This window comes from Rousettus aegyptiacus, unplaced genomic scaffold (assembly GCF_014176215.1).
Source record: "Rousettus aegyptiacus isolate mRouAeg1 unplaced genomic scaffold, mRouAeg1.p scaffold_m13_p_9, whole genome shotgun sequence".
In the NCBI taxonomy this organism is placed as follows: Eukaryota; Metazoa; Chordata; class Mammalia; order Chiroptera; family Pteropodidae; genus Rousettus; species Rousettus aegyptiacus.
In genome coordinates, this window is record NW_023416312.1 from 30,191,015 (window position 1) to 30,215,332 (window position 24,318).

Sequence of the window (24,318 nt, forward strand, 5' to 3'; positions counted from 1 at the left end):
AGCTTCCGCTTGTCTTTCATCTTTGAAGGAAGCCAAGCTTCTAAAAAGCGGGCCTCGCCGGATTGGCCAATAGCTACTCCTTTTCTCGACTTGCGGTGTTCGCACTGGGAATGGGGAGGTGGCAGATGCTTGCCAATCAGAGTGGGCCAGGGCTGGCCGAGGGAAGACAGCGACCAATAGACGCAGTTAGACCGAGCGCGCTCCCTCAGTAGGTGGATGGTGGTCGAAGCGCCGGTTCCCTGCTCTTGGTCGCCATTTTGTGCTGCTGATTGCGGCCGGCGGGGTGTAGGTGGCAGTGGATTTCCGCGGGAGGGCAGCGCGCTTGGCGTTTCTTCCTTCCCGCCTCCTCCGCCTTTCTGCCTCCAGCCTCGGACTTGGTTGTTGCGCGGACCGGCTCCGGCCGAGCTGGGAGAGTTGGCGGAGGTGGCGGCGGGCCGAGGTGATGTCAGGGAGCCCTCCCTTGACAGTCCGGGCCGAGACGGTGAGCGTCTACGCTGGTCTTGGGGGCGGAGGTAAGGGGCCGGGGGCGGGGGGTGCGTAAAAGAGGCGCGAGGGCGGACTGCAGGCAGCAACCAAGGGATGCGTGCACGGTCTGAGCCCAGGATGGGTTGTCTTTTTTAAAAAATTTCTCCCTTTTGAGAGCAGAGGCGCGTGCGCGATCGGGACACTGGATGGGTGCACGCGGATTGGGGGAAGGGAGGGACGGATGGGAGTGGGCTACTGTGTCCTACTGTGTCTGCGACACCGAACTTTATCCGTGAGAAAGCTGGTGTATGCGCCTTTGGTTTTTATCCACAGAGGCCAGGATGTACTGTCTGCTCTGTGTGACTTTGGTACTTACCTGTCCATGGGAGAAGTGTTGTGTGGCTCGGGTCCTTATTCCTAGGAGGGGTAGGAGGGAGAACGTCTGTTATGACCCTGGTCTTTATCCTTGGAGTGCATGTTTAACTGTGGTCCCTATCCGTGGCGAGAGGACCTTATTCGCAGGGAGTCTTCTTGCGACTGGCCCTAACCCACTTACTGGGTAGGGAGGGAATGCAAGGAATGTGTGTATGACTTACTGCTGGTTCTTTGAGAAGGTTTTTATCTGTGACTATAACATACATCCATTGAAAGGGGGCCTCGTTATGTGTTCACGGTCATTTATTGTGGGTTTATGTCTGTGATGTTGGCCCATATTTTTTTGGGGCGCATGTCTTTGACTTTGGTCCTTATCTGTTGTGGATACCAGTGTGTGACACTGGCCCCTTTGCCAGAGTGTACTGAGTATTTTGTATCGGCTCTTATTCATGTAGCCCCTGGTTGGGATTTTCTGGGAGCAGGTAACTCTGGTTCCCTGTGGCTTGAGGAGGAAAAGAAAATTGGTGTGTGTATATACACGAAGGAAAGGTGTGGTGGCAACCTAGCATTGGGCAGGTGCTGTTACCTCTTCGTTTTGCCTGATTCCTGTACAGAGGGTAGGGCCTGAAGATTCTGGGATACTGCATGGTGACCCCTGGCCAGGTCACGTGGCTCAGGAATTCCTTAGTTCTTTTGGTAGCCCTGGGGGTTGGGTGAAATGTTTGCCCTTCCATCCCAGCAGAATAGGACAGTAGTTCAGTACAGCCTTTGAAAAGGCTCCTTTTACCCTGGAGAGAGAGCTGCCTTGGGACCTGATTGCGCATAAGAGGCAGGGCTCATGGCTGAGCCAGTTGCCGTGTGAGGGCCAAAGCTGTGTTGGCCAGGAGCCCAGGGAGGCGGCAGCTGTCTCATTGCCAATTTAGCCCCTTCACCCCCTAAGCCTCTCATGGTTCCTGCTGTCTTGTAAGGGTCAGCCAGTATCTAGTTGGAAGGATGAAATGGCACCTGGGGGCCCATGGACTGGTTCTCCTGTTGTGAAGTCTTGCCTCTGCATGATGTGCCTGATCTCAAACCAGTCATTCAGCACTGAAAGCTCTTCTGGGCAGGTAGCTCTGGACTTGAACAGACTACCAGTTTCAGATGACAAAGCCCTCATCCCAGAATGGGTGGCACCACCAGGTCTGCAAAATGCTCCCTGTCTGTTGAAGGCCTTGCTCTTTCTGGGAAGTGGACTCTAACCTCACATTTGTGGAGAATTGGAAAGGAGCAGGCCAAGTAGGGGCTACCTTTCTGCTCTGGTCCACAGGAGCATTAGGAGTCGGGAAACAACATCCCTGGGCTAAGTGACAACAAAAAGTCTTGACAACAATGGTTTCTCAAGGAGACCCTCCCTGCCTCAACTGCCTTGACTCCTTTTTTCCTTCCTCTCTCCCAAGAATTCCTACAGGAGGCATCACCCAGGCTGGCAGATCATGGTGGCAGCAGCGGGGGTGGCTGGGAAGTGAAACGGAGCCAGCGGCTGAGGAGGGGCCCCAGCAGCCCCCGAAGGCCCTATCAGGACATGGAGTATGAAAGACGGTGAGTTACCCACTCCCACTCTGACTAGGCAGCCTAGGCTTGTCTCCATGTGAGAACTGATCCAGAAAGGTGCTAGGAGGGGGCTTCTAGGCAGAGGAAACGGTGCAGCAAATGATTGGTTTCTTTTCAGCAGACATTTATTTGGCACCTGTTGTAAGCCAGAACCTGTGTGCTAGGCTCTGGGAGTGTCATGGTAATTTAGACAGATAAGATTGCAACCTTTCGCTTACTCCAGGTCTCACGGGGAGACTATACATTTTATAGGTGATTCCAAAGCAACTTGATGGGTGCCGTGGTTGTGAGGGTAGGAAGGGATTAAGAGAAAGGGAGAAATGGAGGCTGATGCCCAGGTTTCTAATTTGGGTGACCAGATAGGTATATGGTGCCATTCACCAAGGTCTAGACAGCCACTGCAAGAGGAGAGGCAAAGGTGGGTAGTGGATTCTAAGTGCCTGTGGGTTCTCAGGAGAGAGGTGTGGGCTGTAGCTTTGGGTTTAAGGGATGGAGGGGGGTGGTGACTTCAGAGTCATGAGTTTGACAGGACAAGTATGGAGCAAGCCAGGTCAGATAGTGGGAGATTTCAGAGGCAGGATGGGGTGAAGTTGATATGATACTTGTCTTGGAATGGGACACTCTTATGCAGTTATTTTTAATCTCTGGTCGAACAAGAAACAGTCAGGACACTTGATAAAATACAGAGATCTCAGGCCATACCCTCACCATCCTGGTTGATTCTAATGTAGGTGATCTATTCCTGACATTTTAGGATTACATAGGAAAGCAGACCTAACTCCCAGAAAGCCTCTATTAAGAGTCAGTAGATTTATAAAAAGTCAGGGAGGAAATAATTTTTTTTGATGTCTTACAAAGGGTTTCTTCTACCACCAAGCCCTATTTCAAATGTAGAATTATAATATTTTGTTTTCTGAAAAGTGAGCCCGAATTGGAGATGGGATCATCATCTAGTGGTGTTCAGTCTTGACTGTCTTTAAAAATGTCTTTTGAAATGCAGTGGATTTTGGATAATATTCACTGGAAATGCTCTGTGGTGGTTTCTGAGTTTGAGTAGGTGACATACTTGCTTCAAACTTTATTACCAAATAAAGCCACTGGCTTTCTTTCTTCTGGCTTTTAAAGGACCTCAAGTGCAAAGATTTGAGTTAATCATACTTTTCTAGTTCACAGTAGGTTTCTGTCATAGGTCAGTATAAAGGTTTTCTTTTGCCATATTTATTTATCTTTTCCTTTTAATTCCCAAATCCTATAGCTATAGGCAGCTTCTCTGTCGTGTTTGAAATGTAGCCTTCTAAAATATGTAGTGTCATTTTGAGTGTCTGTGTTTTCACTTAGCACAGATAACAGAGTGCTACAGTCTTCATTATGTATCCTGAACTTTGTATTACTCAGCCCTGCATTTTTAAGATCTGTTTTGCCATGTGTGTATCAATGCTTTGCTTCTAATTGGTCCCAAAGACACCATGGGGTGTGCCTGCTGCCTTTTACTTAATGATTCTCCCAAGGATGGATACCTGTTCTTACCTTTAGTGTGCTAAAAATCTATTGTGTTATAATCTTTGCTTTCAGAATCTTTTAGTCTCCTTTAACCTGGAACAGTTATTCAGTCTCTGTCTTTTTATGACCTTGATATGTTTTAAGAGTATAGGTAAGTTGCTTTGTTGATGTTTCTCAATTTGTGTTTTTCTAACATTTACTCACTTTTTTGACAGAAAAATTATTTAAACAATGATATATATACACAAATACATAAAATATATACATACATATATATTTTTTATTTTTTAGCAAGAGAAAATAGCCAAATATAATACATACACATGTATGGGAACCCTACATACATGAGAGAGACAGAGACCCTACATGCACAAGAGGTTCAGAGATAGAAAGGGAACAAGGGTATATAAGATATGCGTATTTTTTAAAACAGTTACATTTGATCAGATACTGTGTTTTGTGTTATTTAGGATATTTACATCGGTGTCTATCAATGACATGGTCCTATAATTTCTTTTTCTATTTATCCGGCATCGAATAAAGGAAGCCCCATGACAAGGTAGCCTTGAAACCTTGGTTAAACTCACCTTTAAAAGGGCCTGAGTTTTTGATTATCATTTTGTCTGCTTCTGCCAATTTTGGCATTTTGTGTTTTTTAGAAATACACTCGTTTTGTGGAGGTCCTCATATGTTATGATTCAGTCCAGTTTCCTAGGAATATATTATGAATGAGGTCTGTCTTTTAGAAGGTGTTTAGTCCACAAAGTGCTCTGCGGCCAATGAAAAGTATCCCTGACTATCTAAATCTGTTCCCTTCCTGAGTTAAGATAGCAAGAGTTCAGTATCCAAATTTATTTGGTTAAGATGTTGAGTGTCAGAGAGTTCAGGATTTCTTCTGAACATTTATTCAAATCTGTTCATTTCTTAAATTCTCATGACTAGAGTTCAAATATTGAGGGATGCCTATAGTAAGCAAACATGAAAATACATCGTTCATATCAAAAACCTTAGTAATACTCATTCCAGCCATTTGTTGTGGCATTTATCATTAGGAAACAATTTGGGTTCCCAGCTGAGCCCACAAGGACAGGGACTTCATTTCATTCACAAGGGTATCTATCCCCAGCACCTAGAACAGTGCCTGACATGACACATAGCAATTGTTACCTTAATATTTGTTGAGTGGATGAATGAATGAACAAATAATTAATGAAAAATTGGAAACCAACCAAAATGTCTGGAAATGTTTTATTTGTTAATTATCTTTTTGCATTATGGTTTTTCTAATATTTTATTATGAAATTTCAGTCATACAGCAAAGCTGAAAGAATTTTACAGTGAACACCTCTATACCTACCCACTGGATTCTACCATTAACCTCTTACCCTACTTGCTCTATCACATGTTTATTCGTTTTATGGTATTTATTTTACACTCTAGATGTTTAAAAATTTTTATGAAGCTACATTTATCCATTTTCTTTTTTATGACTTCTGGGTTTTACCTTGCTTAGAAAGCCCTTCCCCATTCTTGAGGTGATAAATTTTTTTCTTATGTTTTCTTTCTAATACTTTTGTGGTTTCTATTCAGGGATTTAAATTTTTGATCCATCTAGAATTTACTTGGTGTAAGAATAAACAACTTTATTTTCTCAAAGATCAACAAACTTTAAAGGACCAGATAGTAAATATTTTTGGCATTGCAGACCATATGACCTGGCATAGCTACCCACCTGAAAGTAGCCACAGACAGTATATAAATGAATAGATAGAGCTGTGTTCAAGAAAACTTTATTTAAGTGACTGGATTTGGCCCACTGGCTGTAGTTTGCCCATCCCTGGACAAGATAGTTATCACAACTAGTATTTATTGACTAATCCATTTTTCCCCTGTTCATTTGAAATGTAATATTTGGCTTATTCTAAATTTCCATGTGTATTTTTTACTGTAGACTCTGGTTTCACTGATCCGTCCATTCATGTTTCCTACCTTTATAATATGTTATAATGTTTGGTGAGGCTCCTCTCCCCCTCATTAGTGTATTTTAAAACAGAATTTTCCTGACCCTTCTAAGTTGTTTCATGGCCTTTTCTGTTATAAACAGAACTGCAGTGAATAATGTTTTTATACATGTGCAAGCATATCAGTCCATTAAATTCCCAGAAGGAGAATTGGGGGTCAGAGGGTATATAAATTTTTAGTTTGCCAGCTATTGCCAAATTCCCCTCAGTAGGGATTGTTCCATTTTCGCTCCTACCAGCAATATGAGAGTGCCTAGTTCCCATGTAACCTTGCCAACAGTTTGTTGTCAAACATTTGGACTTTTGAAGATTTATTGAGTTAAAAATGTTCTATCCCAAATCCTCCTTAGAGAAGAATTTCAAATGATATACGTAGATACTCCCCACTCTAGGAGGTAGATCTTAATTCCCTTCCTGTTGAGTATGGGCTGGTCTTAGTGACTTGCTTCTGAAGAATAGAGAGTAGAAGGGGAAAAAGAAAAACTTTTACAGTAGAGAAACTTGGCAGACCCCCACCACAACCAGATGATCAAAGTCAGCGTCACTAGTGATAAGTCATATTTATATCATGTGCTCCCTGATACAGTGCAATCAGAAGGGCAGCTCATCTCTACTGTATTCTTCTCGGAAAAACACCATAACATCCATCACCTCAAGTCTAATCACAAGAATACATTAGACAGACCTAAGTTGAGATACATTCTACAAAATACTTAACCAGTATTCTTCAAAACTGTCATGGTCATAAAAAACATAAGGCAAGACCAAGGAACTTTTACAAACCAGAGGAGACTTAAGGGGGCGTGATGACTAAGTGCAATGCAGTAGCCTGGATTCAACCTTAAAACAGAAGGAGGATAGAAGTTGAAGAACTGGTGAATCCTAATAAAGCATATAGCTTAGTTAACTTCTTAGTTTTATACCATGTTCCATGGTTCTGTTAACATTAGAGGAAGCTGGGTGAAGGATCTATGAGAATTCTATTCTTTTTGAACTTTTCTGTAAATCTAAAATTATTTCAAAATAAGTTTGATTTCATCAAGATTAGAAATGTTTGTACATCAAAGGACACTATTCAAGAGAGTGAAAAAACAACCCACAGAATGGGAGAACATTTTTGCAAATCATATATCTGATAAGAGATTAACACCTAGAATATGTAAGAACTCCTACAACAGCAACAGAAAAAAAATTCAAAAATGGACAAAAAATTTGACTAGACATTTCTCTAGAGAATATATACAAATGACCAATAAGTACATGAAAATATGCAAAATGAGAGGTGTTGATGAGAATGTGAAGAAATTGGAACCTTCATGTATTGCTGATGGGAATGTAAAATGGTGCAGTCGCCGTGGAACAGTTTGGCATTTCCTCAGAATATTAAATATGGGGTTACCATATGATCTAGCAATTCCACTCCTGTACCCAAAAGAATTAAAAGCAAGGACTCAAACAGATACTTGTATACCAGTGTTCATAGCAGCATTATTCACAATAACCAAAACAATCAGTAGGTGGAAACAACCCAGGTGTCCATCAGCAGTTGAATGGATAAATAAAATGTGAATACTACATACATATATATTCAGCCATAAAAAGAATTGAAATCCTGATACATTCTAGAACATGGGTGAACCTCGGAAACATTATGCTAAGTGAAATAAGTCAGACACAAAGGGACATATGATTCCACTTAAATGAAGTACCTAGAATAGGCAAATACATAGAGACAGAAAGTTGAATAGAAGTTGTGGGGTGGGGAATTATTGTTAAGTGAGTTCGGAGTTTTGGGGTTGATGATAGGTTCTGGAAGTAGTGGTAATGGTTGCACAATGTCGTGAATGTGCCTTGTGCCACTGAATAGAACACATAAAAATGGTTAAAATGGTAAATTATTGTTATGTATACTTTACTACAATAAAAACGATTTAGAAAAATATACAAAAATAAATTTTAAACATGTACTTTGGTCTGTCCAGTGTAGTTTTTTCATGTCATTATGATTGAGATAGAGCATGTTTTCAAATCTAAATCATTTGTATTTCTTTACTGTGGATTCTGTTCCTTTTTCTTTTTTTCTTTTTTTCAGTTTCTTGTTTTTCTTGACTTGGCTTTTGATCGCTTTTGTTTCTGCCAAGGAAATACGTTTCATTTTTATATAGTTGAATTTGACTTTTTTCCCATGGCTTTTGGATTTAGGTCATAGTTTTCCCCATTTCAAGATTGTCAAGAAATTATCCCATGTTTTCTCTTACTTTTATCATTTCATTTCTTCCATTTAAATCTGTGACCCATTTCAAAATTATCCTGATTCATGTGTGTGAAGTATAGTCTAAGATCTTGCACATGTTGAGAGGTAGTTAACCTTTTTGATGCAGTTATACTTGGGATCTTCCTGTTTTCTAAACAGTGGCTCTCTGAATACAGGCTAGGTATTCTGCATATTAATTTTGTACCCAGCATCCTTACCGATTTATTATTTGTAGTCATTTTTCAGTTGATTCTCTAAGGCTTTGCAGGCATATCCTCATATCATTTACAAATAACAGTAAGTTTACTTTTTGCTTTCCAGCTTTTACCCTCTCCTCTTCGTTCCTTTGTTTAATTTTTCAGCTAGAGTCTTAGAATAATGTTAATAATGGTGTCTGTTTTTCCCTGGTTTAAGTAAATGTGTATTAGTTGCTTTTAGAGTACTTTTTTAATCATTATTTTATCAAAGAGAATAATTATTGGGCACCTACTGAGTACTAGGCATTAAGCTAAGCTTTGGGGACTAGGGCAGTAAACCAAACAGGTATGGTTCCTTCTTTTCCCAGAAGTCACAGTCTAGTAATTTCTTAAATCATTGAAGAAATGCACATTAAATCAACTTTGAGATAATTATTTTACAGTTATTGCAGTAGGAGAAATTTTAACAAAACAGCCACTAGTGCTAGCAAGGTGAACGTGAAACACAGGGACGGGTTGGCACCATGCACAGTGAGGCGGAGGAAGAGAGGTCAGCAGGGACTTCAGTCCACAGGACCCTACAGACCTTGTAGGACCTTGGTGAGCCTTTTATAGTGTTTTATCCTGAAAGGAAGCGGGAACCACCGAAGGGAGCAATACAATTGGCTTTGCCTTATAAAGCACTCATGTTTGGGATGTAGAGAATGAACTGGGGGAGGCCTGGGTAGAGGCCACACCCAAGAGTCCAGTGAAGGATGACAGCATGGACGAGAGAGAAGGAGAGAAGTGGATTGGATTTGCCAGAGAGTAGGAACCTGCTCATCCCATGGGGTCAGGATTTAGGGACCCCTGTTGGGGGGTGGCATTGAGGGTCTAGAAGGAGTAAGTGGGTGGGGGTCAGCCTTACCTCTTACACCTTTCATAAAGAACTGCCCTCTAAACCTTCCCATCCTTCCCTCAGAGGTGGTCGTGGAGATAGGACTGGCCGCTATGGAGCCACCGACCGATCACAGGATGACAGTGGGGAAAACCGCAGCCGGGACCACGACTACCGGGACATGGACTACCGCTCATACCCCCGAGAGTACGGCAGCCAAGAGGGCAAGCATGACTATGATGACTCATCGGAGGAGCAGAGTGCAGAGGTAAGTTCAGGAAGGCCAGTCAGGCCGGGGGGGGCGGGCAGCAAAGTTCCTTGCAGGGTCTCTGTCTGGCTGCAGGTAGCTCTTGGCTCCTGTGCCTTTAGACTATGCTCAGTGTCTTTGCCTCACCTGGATGGTCTGTCCCCACTCCCCCTCTGAGGACTCTTCTCCCGATTTGGTTCTCCCTGACTTCCACATGCTTGGCTCTATACTTCTGAGGGCCCCTGGCTACCACCTCTCTCCCTCCTTCACTGGTGTTTAGTTTGGGTCCATGGTTCACTGCAAGCCCTGTACTTCCTGCTCCCAGCCAATATGGGGCCCTCAAAGAGCCTCTTACATGGCACCTGGTGTCTGGGGTTGGGAGGGCAACTGGGAACTGTATATCATGAAGCAGAGCAGCTCTGGGAGGCCAACTTTGGGCATTCCTAGTGGCAGCAGAGCCCCTAGACTGAAGAGAAAGATCCCCTCAGACCTTTCCTCTGAGTTCCATGTTGTGTAGTTAGCCCTAGCCTGAAGGGGGAGGCATGATGCTCACCATCAAAGAGCCCCTAGCTGAGGGAAGAAGCAGCTCTGCCCTAGGGGAACCCCAGTCAGGTCTCTGGTCCAAGCAAATAGACAGCTGTCCTATCTGGCAGGATAGGAAGGGTAATCTTGCAGCTTCAGCACTGGTGGGGCAGATTGTAGGCCACTGGCCTCCTTCTGGGCATGTCCAGTACAAAAACCCCTGTGGTAGGCAGTCAGGTTTCCCCAGTAGTAGCTGGGTTGGGAAGAATAGGAGTGAAGCACTGAGTTATCAGGCCCTCTTGAAGGTGGGAGGTTATGTGGACCCAGGCCTTGCCTGCTTAGTCCTGAAAGGATTGGTTGGGCAAAACCGAAGAACCCAACGACCACACCCTGTGAAGAGGGAGCTTGGTGGTGATAGATGACTGGCCAGGCAGAGGATTGGGGACCAGGGGGCAGTGCTGTAGCTCTTACACGTTCACCAGTCCCTGCTGGCTGGCTGTAACTGAGACCTTATGCAAGCTAGTCCTATATCTACAACTGGCCGGTTGCAGGGACCCCCAGGCCCAGGCTGGGAATTGTAAGTGACGTGTAGCCTTCTGTGGCAGAAGGAACAATTTGTACACATAATAGCTGAGCTGGCAAGGGAGGAAGAGGGAGAAACAGAAGGCAGGGTTTAGAGTGCCAACTCCAGACCGTCTCTTCTCAAGGAGGTTTAAATGGCGTCTAGTCACTGGTCTGTGGGAGTTCTTCACCCACACCAACACTGCCACCAGTCTCTCCCCACTCTCTACCATGGCAGCCCCCAAAAGCATCCTGGGGAGAATTTCCAACCCCAGAAGGGCCTACCTACCCTGCCTGCCCCAAGCCCTTAGCCGGAGCCCGCCCATCCCTGGCTTTCAGAGCCTGCCTGCCTCAGAGAGCCAGCGGCCAGCCCCTAGGCCCACCCCAGACTGACTGCCCGTCTGGTGTCTCTCATCTTATTCTGTCGGCCAGGATTCCTACGAGGCCTCCCCGGGCTCCGAGACTCAGCGTAGGCGGCGGCGGCGGCACAGGCACAGCCCCACCGGCCCGCCAGGCTTCCCCCGAGACGGCGACTATCGGGACCAGGACTATCGGACCGAGCAAGGGGAGGAGGAGGAGGAGGAGGAGGAGGAGGAGGAGGAGGAGGAGGAGAAGGCCAGTAACATCGTCATGCTGAGGATGCTGCCACAGGCAGCCACTGAGGATGACGTACGTGCCCCCCATGGCCCCGGGCAGGCAGCAGAGCAGAAGGCCAGGCTGGGTCTCCTCCAGGGCCCTCAACTTCTCCCTCATCCCCGACCTCAGCACCTTTCATCTCTTCTCTCCCACTGGCTCCTGTCCCCCAGCACTGATCTGTCTTCTGGGCAGGCCTCTCCTGGTCTAGAAGGGAGGGATGTCCAATAGGTTGGCTTGCCCAAGGAGCTACCAGTGGTGAGTGTGAGAGAGAACAGAACATTCCTCCTGCACATTCCACTGGTTGTCCATCCGTTATGCATTTGTTGACTGAGGGCCAGATGCTGGCCAGGCCCAGTGCCAGGCCCAATGCTGGGTATGTTGCTAGTGGCAAAGATGATATAGGTGGGGAGAATCCCCATGGGATTTTCTGAGGTTTTATTCTCATCCCCCACCACCATCATCTCTTTTTGTCACCAACATCAGACCTCCTCAATGGTCTGGCCACAGAGCCTTGGGTTTTTCTTTGACTTCCTTCTCTGCTGCCGGTAGCCTTTCTACCCTGTTTTCCTTTGTGGCATTCCCTTCCATCTTCCTCCCATTTCTCCTGTTTCCTTTTCCTACAGACTTACCCTAAGGAGCCCCAGTAAAACCCTAAGAGGGCCACTAGATTAGCCTCCCCGATTCTCCTCCTTACTCCTCGTCCCATCATGAATTCTCTGCCCAGCTCTCCTTTGAAATCTGCCGGCTGCCCATTTTGTCAGAAAATCCCACCTGTGTATTTGCGAACTTCTCAAGTGTGACTCACCTGTCCTGTTCAGGGTCAGAGAGTAGCTGAATGCTGACATTGCTTGAGGATTTATCATAGGATGGGCCTTGAGGATTTATCATAGGATGGGCCACATGCCAGGTCTGATTTAATCATCCCAGACACTTTACAGAAAAGGTACTTTGAATCTCCATTCCATAGATGAGGAAGCCAGGCCCCCAGCAGTGAATCGACTTGCCCCACATCCCACAGCCAGTGAGTGGCAAAGCAGAGTTGGGGTCTGAAACTGAGCAGCCGGGCCCCAGAGTCTGCATTCTTGCTGTTTCCTGAGCCTTCCCTGAGTAGTTGCGGTGCTGATAAACTCCTCTGTGTGTCCTTTTATATTCTTCTATGACCATGCACGCACATGAGAGAGATCTCCTTTCTGTTGTTTAACCTAATAAGGAAACCGAGGCCCAGAGGCATTAAGACTGCTGCCTGAAAATTCCCAGCACAGGCTCCCAGTCCTCTGCAAGAGGCATCACTAGCCTAGAAACCTGAATTGCCTCTGCAGCTTCTCTCTGGCTTACTTTTTCCAGGAAGCTTTTCAAACCCCACAGCCATGCCTTTTTGTTTCCACCCCAAGTAACTGCTGCACTCGAGGTCTAGTACACATGGCTTGGGTTTGCTCACACTCCAGTCCTCAATTTTGTATTTGTTATGGGTCTCTTGATGCAAGCAGAGGGCAGCCCCTTTGTGAGGTCCAGAATTGCATCCCAGCTTTCCTCACTTTGAGGCTGGACCATGCCTGTAGATCTCCACTGCCCACCATTCTTGATCTGCAAGCTTGCTTGCTCTTATTCTCCACCCCTGAGAGTCATCATGCTTCCATGCTTCACCTTGCACATGCCCCTTTCTTCATTTGACTCACTCTGCAAGTCTGGGGCCAAAAACTAAGACTGGATACTGGTGTGGGTCTGGGGCTGTGGTCAAAAAAGCCCTGAGCGAGAGACGGGGGAGATGGTGCGTGCACATCACTGATGGCCCCATGGGGCCCTGGAGGCCTCCATCTGGCCTCAGCTACTCAGCAGCCCCCTTGTGCTGAGCCTGCCCCAAATCTGTATCTCCTCATACAGATCCGTGGCCAGCTGCAGTCCCATGGTGTCCAAGCCCGGGAGGTCCGGCTGATGCGGAACAAATCCTCAGGTGAGCTTTCGTTCCCAGTGCCCTCCCCTTCCGCTGGCCAGCCTCCGCTTCCTAGTCTCCCTCTTGCCTCTGCCTGCTCCACACCCTCCCTACCCTGCCTTCCTGCCACAGCTGGGAATGGGCAGCTCGGGGGTACCCCTCTTCTTCTCTTCCCCTCATCCCACTCTCCTCACAGCTATGGACAGCAGCCTCTTGGCACAGGCCTGTTGGGGAGGGGGTGTAGCTCTGAGCCGAGCCTAGTGTTCCCAGAGCCAGGGCCAGGGCCAGGGCCAGGGCCAGGCTCAGGCTCCAGGGACCCTCCTCTCTGGGACTCTGCGTATCTGAGATGGAAACACCTCCCAATATGCTCCCTCCCCTCTCCTTTCTTCTTCTTCCCCTGCCCTCACTCTTCCTCATATTTTTCTGGTAACAGCATCTGACCAGAAAGTAGGTCTGACACAGCTCCACCATGTGTCCCAAGAGGGGAGGCAGGGGAAAGCTCTCATCCCAGGGCTCATCCCAGGAGCAGCCAGGACTTCTGGCTTCACTTGTCCCTTCCCTCCCTCTTGCAGGCTACTTGGAGCTGGCTTGAGGGTAGCAGGGGGGTAGGGGGGAGCGGTCTCTACAGGATATCTGGCCCAGCCTCCCCAAGGCAGGCACAGTGGGGCCTCACTCTGCCTGGTCTTCTCTCTCCATCTCTCAGTCTCTCTCTTCCCCATACCGCCATATCTATCTGTCTGTCTCTATCTCTCTCTCTCTCTCCCTATATATCTCTATCTCTCTTTCATCATACCTGTGCATCTTAACAGTTCTTTTGGTTATCAAGCATGTACCCCCAAGCCCTGCCATATCTAAGCCCTCCCTGTTTGTTTACCTCCAAAGGAAGAGCTTCTTCCTGCAGCCTCAAGCCCTGGGTTCCTTTCCCAGCCCTGGCCAGGCCTGGAATCTCTCATGGTAGCATGCAGGTCTTGCTCTGCTTCACCCCAGCCAAACCACGTGTTGTCAGGATTCTGGTCTCTCTCCCCAAAGCAGTCTCCCAGGTACAGCCCCTTCTGTGGCCCTGGGCACTTCTCCCAGACACCCACTGATTCTTTAAGGTCTGCCTGGCCAATCCTGACTCCATTCTCCTGCTGTCTAGGAGGACCTGTACTGTGGGTGATTGTACTCTTTCCAGCTTGGCCTTGAGGTGGCTCCCTTGTAAGGCCTACCACCTGTGCACTGTGGTGAGGCTGAGGTGATATTACGTTCCTAACTCCCTCGGTTCCTGATGGACCTGGAGCCTTCTTGGCCTCACTGAGTAACCCAGCTTCTCTTTTATTCCACTGATTAAACACCTGTTACAAGGCCCCTCCTGGGTGCCCCTGGCTTTGTGATGGGCCCCACCCTTGGGTTATTTTTTCGACCCTATGTGGAGCCAGCAGCCTGCCCATTTGCCCTCCATCCTTTTCTGGAGACAGACCTCTATTTGCTTTTTGTACCTTTTCCCTCCCAGTTTTTTCTCTCTGTCTCTGTCACCCCAGGCTGGCCAGGCACATCTTGCCTGAGCCCCGTCTCTCTGTCTTCTCAGCTGGCGTGTGTGTATCTCTCCCCACCCACCCACTTCTCTCTGGCTGTTTCCTCCCACCTCCTCTCTTACCTGCCCCTCCCGGCCATCTACTTTGCCTCCCACCCCCTGGTCTTTTTCTCTCTGATTGCTTCTCTCTTTTCCTTTTTTCCTTTCTCCTCTCCCCACTTCCCTTTCTGCCCCAGTCCTCTCCCCTCGGGTCCCACCCCCGGGAGCGCCGTGTGTCCAAAGCTGTTGACTAACCCACTGCGTCTGTATCTGAATGCTGTCTCCAGGTCAGAGCCGGGGCTTCGCCTTCGTCGAGTTTAGTCACTTGCAGGACGCTACACGATGGATGGAAGCCAATCAGGTTGCTTTGCCGCACTTGAACCCCCCCCCAAACAAATACTACTTTGTAATCGAGCGCTCTCCCCATCGCCTGATTCTTATGGACACAGTTCCCTGCCCTGTGGCCCTGTGTCCCATCCCTCCCACCCTCTCTCTCTCCCTCTTCCTGACCCTTTCTCCTCTTCCCATCTCTCGCTACCCACTGGGCTGCCCATCAAGAACCCACATATCACTGGCCTCGCCCAATGCCAGGCACTAGCTCTGCCCCTCCACCTCTCCCAGCTGAGCTTTCAGAGAAAGGGCTATGGGGGAGGGGGAGGGGGGGTGTGTCGGGGGGAGGGAGTATCTTCCATGTAGGTTCCCACTCCCCAGGGGACTACCCTGCTCTGGGGTTAGGCAGAGCCAGTACTTTGTTTCACTCTCAGACACCAGTGGAAATTCAGCCACAGGGGAAGTTAGCTTTTGGCACACTAACTAGCAAGTCCCGTTTTGCCAGCTATCCCTGCATGTGAGTTTGGCCCTTTGATTCCCACACAAAAAGCCAGCACTGCTCTGTTGATCTAAAGTACCAGTCAAGTGTGATAGTTTCATTCACTGGGACTCACCTGGTTGCCCCATCTCTCCCACTGCACCTACCCCCCACAGGAATCACCACTTGCCTTGCTCCACTGGGGGCAGGCCTGCCCTCTCAGCAAGCAGCTGTGCTGCTGGGAAGGAGTCTGCTCCCCCAGTCTGGCACAGGCTTGCAACCCAGCAGCTTTGGGACCTTCAGAGACCCAAGGATCTGCTCTGCTTGCCCACCTAGAGCCCAGCTCACTGGTGTGCAGCACTAAAGGAAAGCCTCGGGAGGAGGGGCAGGTGTGCTGGAAGGGGGTTCCATAGGGCCAGCCATGGGGCTCTCTCTTCCAGTCCATAGGCTAGTGTCATGGGCCCAGAACCCAGCCAGCCCACAGGAACACAGCCTCCCAGCAGGAACTTCCATCTTTTCAATATGGCTCTTTCTTTTTCCCCTTCTCTAGCACTAGTGTGTGTGCGCTCTCTCTTTCTTTCTCTCCCTCCCTTCCCATCCCCCCTCATCCCAAGTATAGCTTGTGTAGTGCTGGCCCTGGGTGTGGCCTGGCAGTGTCAGGGCCAAGTGGGGGCTTTTCCCCACTGTCTGGCAAGCGTCAGTCAGCCGAGCACTGTGTGCCTGGTGGCGTGTGTTCACGTGTGCGTGCGCGTGCCCTGAAAGGCAGCAAACAGCTGCGCCCGAGGGCTGTGGTGCTTTCCCTCCCTCCTTCCCTTCCTTCTTCCCTCGTCCGTTCTCCTACCTCCCTCCATTCCCTGTCCCTCATCCATCCAGCTGAAGGGCTCGCTCACTCTCTTCTCCTATGCTGAAACGGTGCGTGGGGCACTGCTGCCTGCGCCTCACTCGGCTCTGCTTTTTCCTGCAGCATTCCCTCAACATCCTGGGCCAGAAGGTGTCCATGCACTACAGTGACCCCAAGCCCAAGATCAATGAGGACTGGCTGTGTAATAAGGTACAGCGGCAGTGGGCAGCAGTTATCATGGACTGAGGCAGCAACAGTGGTGGTAACGTCTCTGACTCCCTGGGACCTCTGAGGTGGTGTAGACTGGGTTAGCTCAAGTAGCTAACATTCCTTGCCACCCACCCACCCACCAATGTGTACTGAGCTTTCACTCAGTGCTAGGCTATTCCCTTATGAAGCACTGTCTTGCCTTAAGTCCCAATAGACTGTCAACAGATATTTACACAAATGACTAGTGACAGTGGAGGCATAACATGATGTGTAAAATGTGGACCTCAGAACCAAACTGGCTGAAATTAAAGTCTCCCACATCTGCCTTGATTTTGATCAAAGCCCTTAACCTCTCTGTGCCTCACTTTCCCATCTCTAAAATGCAAAGAGTAATGACACCTCTCCTCAAAGGTAATTGGGAAGATTAAAATGTGATTATGAGAGAGTAATACTTGGAACAACACCTGGCCTACAGTTAACACTGTTTAATGTCAGCCGTTCTGAAGAAAAGCACAGGGTGTTCTGAGAGCCTGTGTCAGGTGACCCAACTCTGAAGGCCTCTCTGACAAAGCCATGTCCACTTGAGAAAGAGGGTACAAGCAGTCATAATCCCAAAGAGGAAGCTGAAGCTCAAGAGAAGGAACTATGGGTGAGCTTTGAGCCATGACGTGCTCCTGACCACAGGGCCGTGGATGCCACTGTGGGTTTAGGCCTCCCCTGGGGCCAGCCTCACAAGCAGCCCTGAGGCACAGCTCCACCTCTTATAGCTGGCTGGCAGTTCTGAGACCTAAGGGTAGTACGATTAAGAGCTTTCAGAGGCCCCCAACTCTCTCCCCAAGAAGAACTCTGCCTAGTAAGGGGGTATGGGGTGGCGCCTATTCGTTAAAAGTAATATCGGAAGGCGGGTGTCCACTGTCTCTGGAAAGGTGGGACAAAGTTACAGTGGAACTCCATTCCTCCTATATTTTCAGATATGTCTAGAAACCAGGGAATTCTCTACTTTCCCCTCCTTTACTCCCCACATCTTATTGGCCCCAGTCCTGTCACAGAAATGCTCTCCCTTGTCATTCTGCCTGTGCAGGCCAGTCCTTGCCCACTTCCCCAGAGAGTCACCACGGACACTTCTATAGTGTTGGCCTCTTGCCTCTTTCTTCCACTCTCTCACCTGTAACATTCCTCATAACCACCTCTGACCACGTCCCTTTTCCTCTACTTAAAACCCCCACAACTCTGAGCTGAGGCAGGACAGTCCTCCGTAATCTAACATCACCTTCCCTCTCTAGCCTTGGCTTTTGTCTCTCTCCTACAGAAAACCTCTTGTGCCCTCTGTTAGCAGTCACTTCCCAGCAAAACCAAATCAAACCAAACTTTTGTGTCTCCCAGATCATATATCCCTGCTGACTACTGCCAGCTGAGTGAGCAGTGCCCCTCTTGACCCGCTCCCTTCCCTGACCCCCTGTTGGTGACTGTACCCACAGACTAACCTGTCCATCTACATCTGCTCCCCGCTGGTAGGCCATGAGAGAAAGGCCACTTCTTGAGCATGCAGGGCAAAGTCTGGCACAGGAGTAGTACTCAGTACCTGGCCTTGGAACGGAGAGAAATATGGCAAGAGAGGGACTTCTGGCTTTTAGGGATAGAAATACTGGAGGTGCCTGAACAGAGAAGGAAGTTTTGGGAAGCATAATCTACTAAAGGGACATTGGGGGACAGTCCTAGGAGTTGGTATTTCGGAGGAGGCAGCAGTTGTAATGAGTGGGGAAGTTGTTGATTCCTGAGATGAGAGGGTAATACTGAGAATAAATTTGAAACCACGTAAAGGGGAGAGTCACAGGCCTGAGAATGGTAGCCAGAACCCCAGAGCCCCCTGCCTCCCCTGACTCTCAGGCCACCCTTCCCTGGGGCATGGTGGAGTTCCCTGGGGGGATCTCTGGATCCAAGTTTGGAGGGTGCAACAGAAAGCCCCACCCCCTCTGACGCCCTGGCCTGTGCCTCACAGTGTGGTGTCCAGAACTTCAAACGTCGTGAGAAGTGCTTCAAATGTGGTGTGCCCAAGTCAGGTGAGGTCCTCATGCCTCCCCCCTCCCTGGGATGTTGATGGGAGTGGGGAGAAGGGTGAGGAGCCTGTGCTCTGGGAGTAGGGTGACCAGCTTGGAGCCTCCCTTTTGTCACCAGCCTGTCTTGCCATCCCTGACAGAGGCAGAGCAGAAGCTGCCCCTGGGCACAAGGATGGATCAGCAGACGCTGCCATTGGGTGGACGGGAGCTGAGCCAGGGCCTGCTCCCCCTCCCACAGCCCTACCAAGCCCAGGGAGTACTGGCCTCCCAAGCCCTGTCACAGGGTTCAGAGCCAAGCTCGGAGAATGCCAACGATAGTGAGTCACTTGTTCTTTTCTTCTTCCTCCCTGCCCTAGGGTGTCTGGGCTGGGCTCTCCAAGGCCATAGAGAAAGTGGTGACCAGGACTTAGTCCTCCCAGGGGTCTCTGCCTGGTGGGGGAACAGACAAGTTATATAGGGAGAGCAGGGGAGGAGCATGGCCCGACTCGACTTTGAGGGTGTATTGGGAAGATTCTCAGCAGGCAAGCGATTGAGCTGGGACTTGCAGTTGACAAGCAGATTTTGTCCAGGAAGAAGAGGAAGCAGCAGGTGCAAGATGTGAAGGCCAGAGGAGAGGGAGCAGTGGGGGAGCTGCCAGAGGTTAGGGCTGGAGCAGAGTCTCAGGGGTGACCCTTAATGTTGGGCCCCTTCCCACAGCTATCATTTTGCGCAACCTGAACCCACACAGCACCATGGACTCCATCCTGGGGGCCCTAGCACCCTACGCAGTGCTGTCCTCCTCCAATGTGCGCGTCATCAAGGACAAGCAGACCCAACTGAACCGCGGCTTTGCCTTCATCCAGCTCTCCACCATCGTGGTGAGGGCGGCACAGGGGGGGCCGGGCAGCCAGCGTCCCGGCCCCCAGGGTGGGGAGGAGGGATCCTGACCCCAGCCCCCTACCGCGGCCCCACGCCTGGCAGTGGGGCAATGGAGCCGGGGGCCTCCCCGGGCCTGACCCCTCTGCCTCTGCCTCCTTTCTTCTCCCAGGAGGCAGCCCAGCTGCTGCAGATCCTACAGGCCCTGCACCCACCACTCACCATCGATGGCAAGACCATCAACGTTGAATTTGCCAAGGGTTCTAAGAGGTCAGGGCCCCACCTGTGTCCCTCCCCAGCTTGTCCCCCAGCTGGGGTCTTCCGTCTCACTCCCAGTTTCTGACATCCTCCCCAGGGACATGGCTTCCAATGAGGGCAGTCGCATCAATGCTGCCTCTGTGGCCAGCACTGCCATTGCTGCGGCCCAATGGGCCATCTCACAGGTACTCAAGACTCCCCTCTGCCCCACCATCCCAATACCTGGGCCGCCTCGATCTTCCTGTACCCTCTCTGTGAACAGGAGGGCTGGCTTGCTATTTTGACTTTCTGTGGACCTAAAGCTCTCTCACAGTGGCTGCCGTGGGCTCTTGGGACCTCGCTACAGCTCCATTCCCAGTCACCTCCTTCAAGGCTTTCATTGTCAGTGCCATTGTGGCATCCTCTTTGGTAGTTATTTTATTGCTCTGAGTTACTATAACTTTTTTAATAAAGAATTTATAAATAGCTGAAAGAAAATTGGGAGATGAAACTAAAGGGAGGATTGTATCTCGCTTGGTCTGATGCCCAACACACAACACGTGGACCAGTGTCAGCCTTGGGAGCATTTTGGCATGTGTCTTTGTTACTGTCTCGTTTTTGCTGCTGCCCTGCTCTGCTGTGGCCGGGCAGCCCTCGAGTCTTACTTGTCTGAGGGCTGCATGCTTTCTGTCAGTAGACAGACTCTAGCCTCACCTGTGGGCAGCTGCTTCTTAGCAGATTCCCCTCCCCTCACACTCCCTCATCTGCTAATGAGCCCCTCCCACCTGCCCCTCAGGCCTCCCAGGGTGGGGAGGGTGCCTGGGCCACCCCCGAGGAGCCACCGGTCGACTACAGCTACTACCAACAGGATGAGGGCTATGGCGGCAGCCAGGGCACAGAGTCCTCTCTCTATGCCCATGGCTACCTCAAGGGCACCAAGGGCCCTGGCATCACTGGAACCAAAGGGGACCCAGCCGGAGCAGGTGAGCCCAGCATCTCCTCAATCCCGTGTGGGCACCGACAGGCATAGGGTCCTGGGCCCTGCCATTCACAGGCATTCTCCTCCCTCCCTCTCCATCTTTACAGGTGCTGAAGGCTCCCTGGAGCCTGGAGTGGACTCTGTGTCACTGCAGGCTTTCTCCCGTGCCCAACCTGGTGCCACCCCTGGCATCTACCAGCAGTCAGCAGCTGAGGTGAGCGGCAGTCAGGGCACTGCCGCCAACAGCCAGGTGAGGGAGCTTAAGGGAGATCCTAGGAGCAGGGGTGGACAGAGCAGGCATTGGCAGAGACTGAATCCTGTTCCCCTGTCTGGCCCATAACCAGTCATACACCATCATGTCACCCGCTGTGCTCAAATCTGAGCTCCAGAGCCCTACCCATCCCAGCTCTGCCCTGCCACCAGCCACCAGCCCCACTGCCCAAGAGTCCTACAGCCAGTACCGTGAGTAGCCCCAGCCTGCAGGTGGGCGGTAGGGAGTTCCTTAATAAAACAGGGAGGGGTGTGACCCCCACCTTCTGACTCCCCAGCTGTTCCTGACGTCTCCACCTACCAGTATGATGAGACATCCGGCTACTACTACGATCCCCAGACCGGCCTCTACTATGACCCCAACTCCCAGGTGATGGAGCGGTTCAGGGAGCAGGTGGGGTCTGCAGTTCCCCTTCTTGAAGTCCTCCCTCATGCCTCCTCTCCCCCCTCCTCCAGTATTACTATAATGCTCAGAGCCAGCAGTACCTATACTGGGATGGGGAAAGGCGGACCTACGTTCCTGCACTGGAGCAGTCAGCTGATGGGCATAAGGAAACTGGGGCACCCTCCAAGGAGGGCAAAGAGAAGAAGGAAAAGCACAAGACCAAGACAGCCCAACAGGTGAACCCCAGGATCCTGGAGTCACTGGCTAGCTATTTAGTGTCTTCTGATGACTGCATCTGCCACCTGTTACCCCTGCTGCTGAGGAAATGGGCAGTAATTATGCTTAAGGGAGACCAGGCTTTTGGTCCAGCTCTGCGCTTTGCTGCATGACCTTGAGCCAGGACAGTCTCCTCAGTGCAGAGCAGGGCCACCCGCCCCCCCCTGAGGTGGCTGCTGTCATCTACATGAACCCTGTTAGCTTTCCTGTCCCCCAGTGGGAGCCCTCACGCTGCTGGTGGGAGTGTGGGCTGGTGTGAGCATGCCAGAAGCCAGGCTAGCCCCGCCTGTGGAAACAGATTCCTTTGGACTCAGAACCTCACTCATGGAGGTGTGTCCTCTGTGTCTACATATAGATATATCCTAGATAACTTCTTGAAGGCCCAGAAAGGGGTGGGCAGGAAAGCAGCCTATTGCAGTATTTTGTGGTAGGGGAGCAATTGGAGGGAACCTCAGTGTTTCTCTTTAGAGGAAGAATATAACAGTCTGTGTTTAGCCCTTGGAAGCAAGAACTTGACAACCTGGTAAAATTCTAAAAATGGTGGTGTGCCTGGGGGGTAGAAATAATGTAATATGGAATGTGGCATAGTGTTCTGCATGTAAATTAAAATTATAGACAGAGAAAGCCATCCTGTGCATTTTAGAATGATAAACATTTTGAAAACACACAGGGAACATAATGGTGTGGGTGCCTGTCAGTATCGGGCATAGCCGGATCGGGGCTTGATGAGGAACATTGATGACAGTATGACAGAAATGGAAACTCTCACTGACACCTCCCTTACCTGCTTGAGGTGCAGGGTAGGGTGGAATGGTCTGCAGCAGAGGCAATGGGGCAGTGGATGGAGTCGTTGGGTTCCTTAGACTCTCACCCCCCACCCTCACCCCTAGATTGCCAAGGACATGGAACGGTGGGCCCGGAGTCTCAACAAGCAAAAAGAAAACTTCAAAAACAGCTTCCAGCCTATCAGCTCCCTGCGAGATGATGAAAGGCGGGAATCGGCCACTGCAGATGCCGGCTACGCCATCCTGGAGAAGAAGGTGTGTTGTGGCCACCAGTTTGTACCCCTCACCCCAAACTTGTCATCCTTCCATTCCCTCTGTGGAGGCCCTGAATTTCTGTGTCCTCTACCCCAGGGAGCACTAGCTGAGAGACAGCACACCAGCATGGACCTCCCCAAACTGGCCAGCGACGACCGTCCAGTGAGTGCCCAGGGTAGAAAGAGGAGCAGAGGCTTTGATATTGCCAGGCCTGACCTCCTACTCCTCTCACCTTCAACAGAGCCCACCTCGGGGGCTGGTGGCAGCCTACAGCGGGGAGAGTGACAGTGAGGAAGAGCAGGAGCGAGGGGGCCCAGAACGGGAGGAGAAGCTAACTGACTGGCAAAAGCTGGCCTGTCTGCTCTGCCGGCGCCAGTTCCCCAGCAAAGAAGCACTTATCCGGCACCAGCAGCTCTCCGGCCTTCACAAGGTGACTGAGGGAGGCGTGACAGGGAGCCCTGGCCCAGCCCAGCCCAGCCCAGCCCAGCCCCTTCACTCTTCCTGTCTTCTTGCAGCAAAACCTTGAGATTCACCGGCGAGCCCACCTCTCAGAAAATGAACTAGAAGCACTTGAGAAGAATGACATGGAGGTAAGATGTGATTCATTCCTGGGCTTCATCCTGTCTGTCCCTTGCCAAGTGCCCATTCCCTCAGAGTGCTGAAGTTCCTCAGCTGGGTACATTCTAGCTGCCATCAGTCATCTCATGCCTTGTCCCTGCAAGGCTTCCCAGTTTTCCCATGCTGGCTACAGGACCTCGGACCTGTCAGATCCAGTTCATCAAGGGCCCCCCACTCCACATTCATCTGTGCCCATATTTCCTGCTAGTAGTGACCACCTCCCCCATCTCACACACAAACTTTCAGCAAATGAAGTACCGGGACCGCGCAGCCGAACGCAGAGAGAAGTATGGCATCCCTGAGCCACCAGAGCCCAAGAGGAGGAAGTATGGTGGCATGTCTGCAGCCTCCGTGTGAGTGCCCAAGGCCAGGTGGGGGGCCTGGGGCTGGCAGGCCAGTCACTCAATGCTGTACCACTGTCCCCTGCAGGGACTTTGAGCAGCCCACACGGGACGGGCTGGGCAGTGACAACATTGGCAGTCGCATGCTCCAGGCCATGGGCTGGAAAGAGGGCAGTGGCCTGGGTCGCAAGAAGCAGGGCATTGTGACGCCCATTGAGGTGAGTCTCCCATGATCTCATCCCCATCTTCCAGTTCTCTCCATTGAAGCCCCACCTTGCCCCAAGACCCTTGACAGAGCCTGCCTCCCTCATACAGGCCCAGACACGGGTGCGGGGTTCCGGCTTGGGTGCCCGAGGCAGCTCCTATGGGGTTACCTCAACTGAGTCCTACAAGGAGACACTGCACAAGACAATGGTGACCCGCTTCAACGAAGCCCAGTAAAGAACTGCAAGAGCTGCTTCTACATCTGTCAGTTGTCTAGCCCCAGGCAGAAGAGAATGAAATGTTAGGTGATCTGATTGGGGCCCTGTACCTGCCTACCAGCCCACTTCCCAGCTAGAGAGACCCTGACCAAGTCAGACTTTGAGTTGGTGACTTTTGTTGGACAACTGGGCTGGAATATGTTCTTTTTGTAATAAAAGCTGAAAAGTCTGCAGCTTACATGTCTCTTTCTT

The 24,318-nt window shown here is 50.1% G+C and overlaps 1 protein-coding gene across 7 annotated transcripts; it reads left to right on the plus strand.

Moving 5' to 3' along the window:
• The first annotated feature begins 180 nt into the window (after positions 1-180).
• RBM10 (RNA binding motif protein 10) lies at positions 181-24,299 on the plus strand. Of its 7 annotated transcripts, none has more exons than XM_036226795.1 (24): positions 181-481; positions 2,277-2,418; positions 9,364-9,547; positions 11,042-11,278; positions 13,127-13,196; positions 15,015-15,088; positions 16,500-16,586; positions 18,586-18,646; positions 18,784-18,960; positions 19,340-19,500; positions 19,671-19,768; positions 19,854-19,941; positions 20,604-20,718; positions 20,822-20,964; positions 21,059-21,176; positions 21,263-21,354; positions 21,441-21,605; positions 22,536-22,685; positions 22,782-22,847; positions 22,927-23,115; positions 23,201-23,275; positions 23,550-23,656; positions 23,733-23,862; positions 23,960-24,299. In XM_036226795.1, the coding sequence occupies exons 1-24, from the start codon at positions 217-219 to the stop codon at positions 24,083-24,085; spliced, it is 3,120 nt and encodes a 1,039-aa protein (XP_036082688.1). In that variant the 5' UTR covers positions 181-216; the 3' UTR covers positions 24,086-24,299. The 7 variants fall into 7 exon arrangements, with proteins under 7 accessions (XP_036082688.1, XP_015983270.2, XP_036082687.1 ...); XM_016127784.2 differs by having other exon boundaries at positions 182-481; positions 20,532-20,718; XM_036226794.1 differs by having other exon boundaries at positions 182-481; positions 19,340-19,497; positions 20,532-20,718.
• Positions 24,300-24,318: the final 19 nt, after the last annotated feature.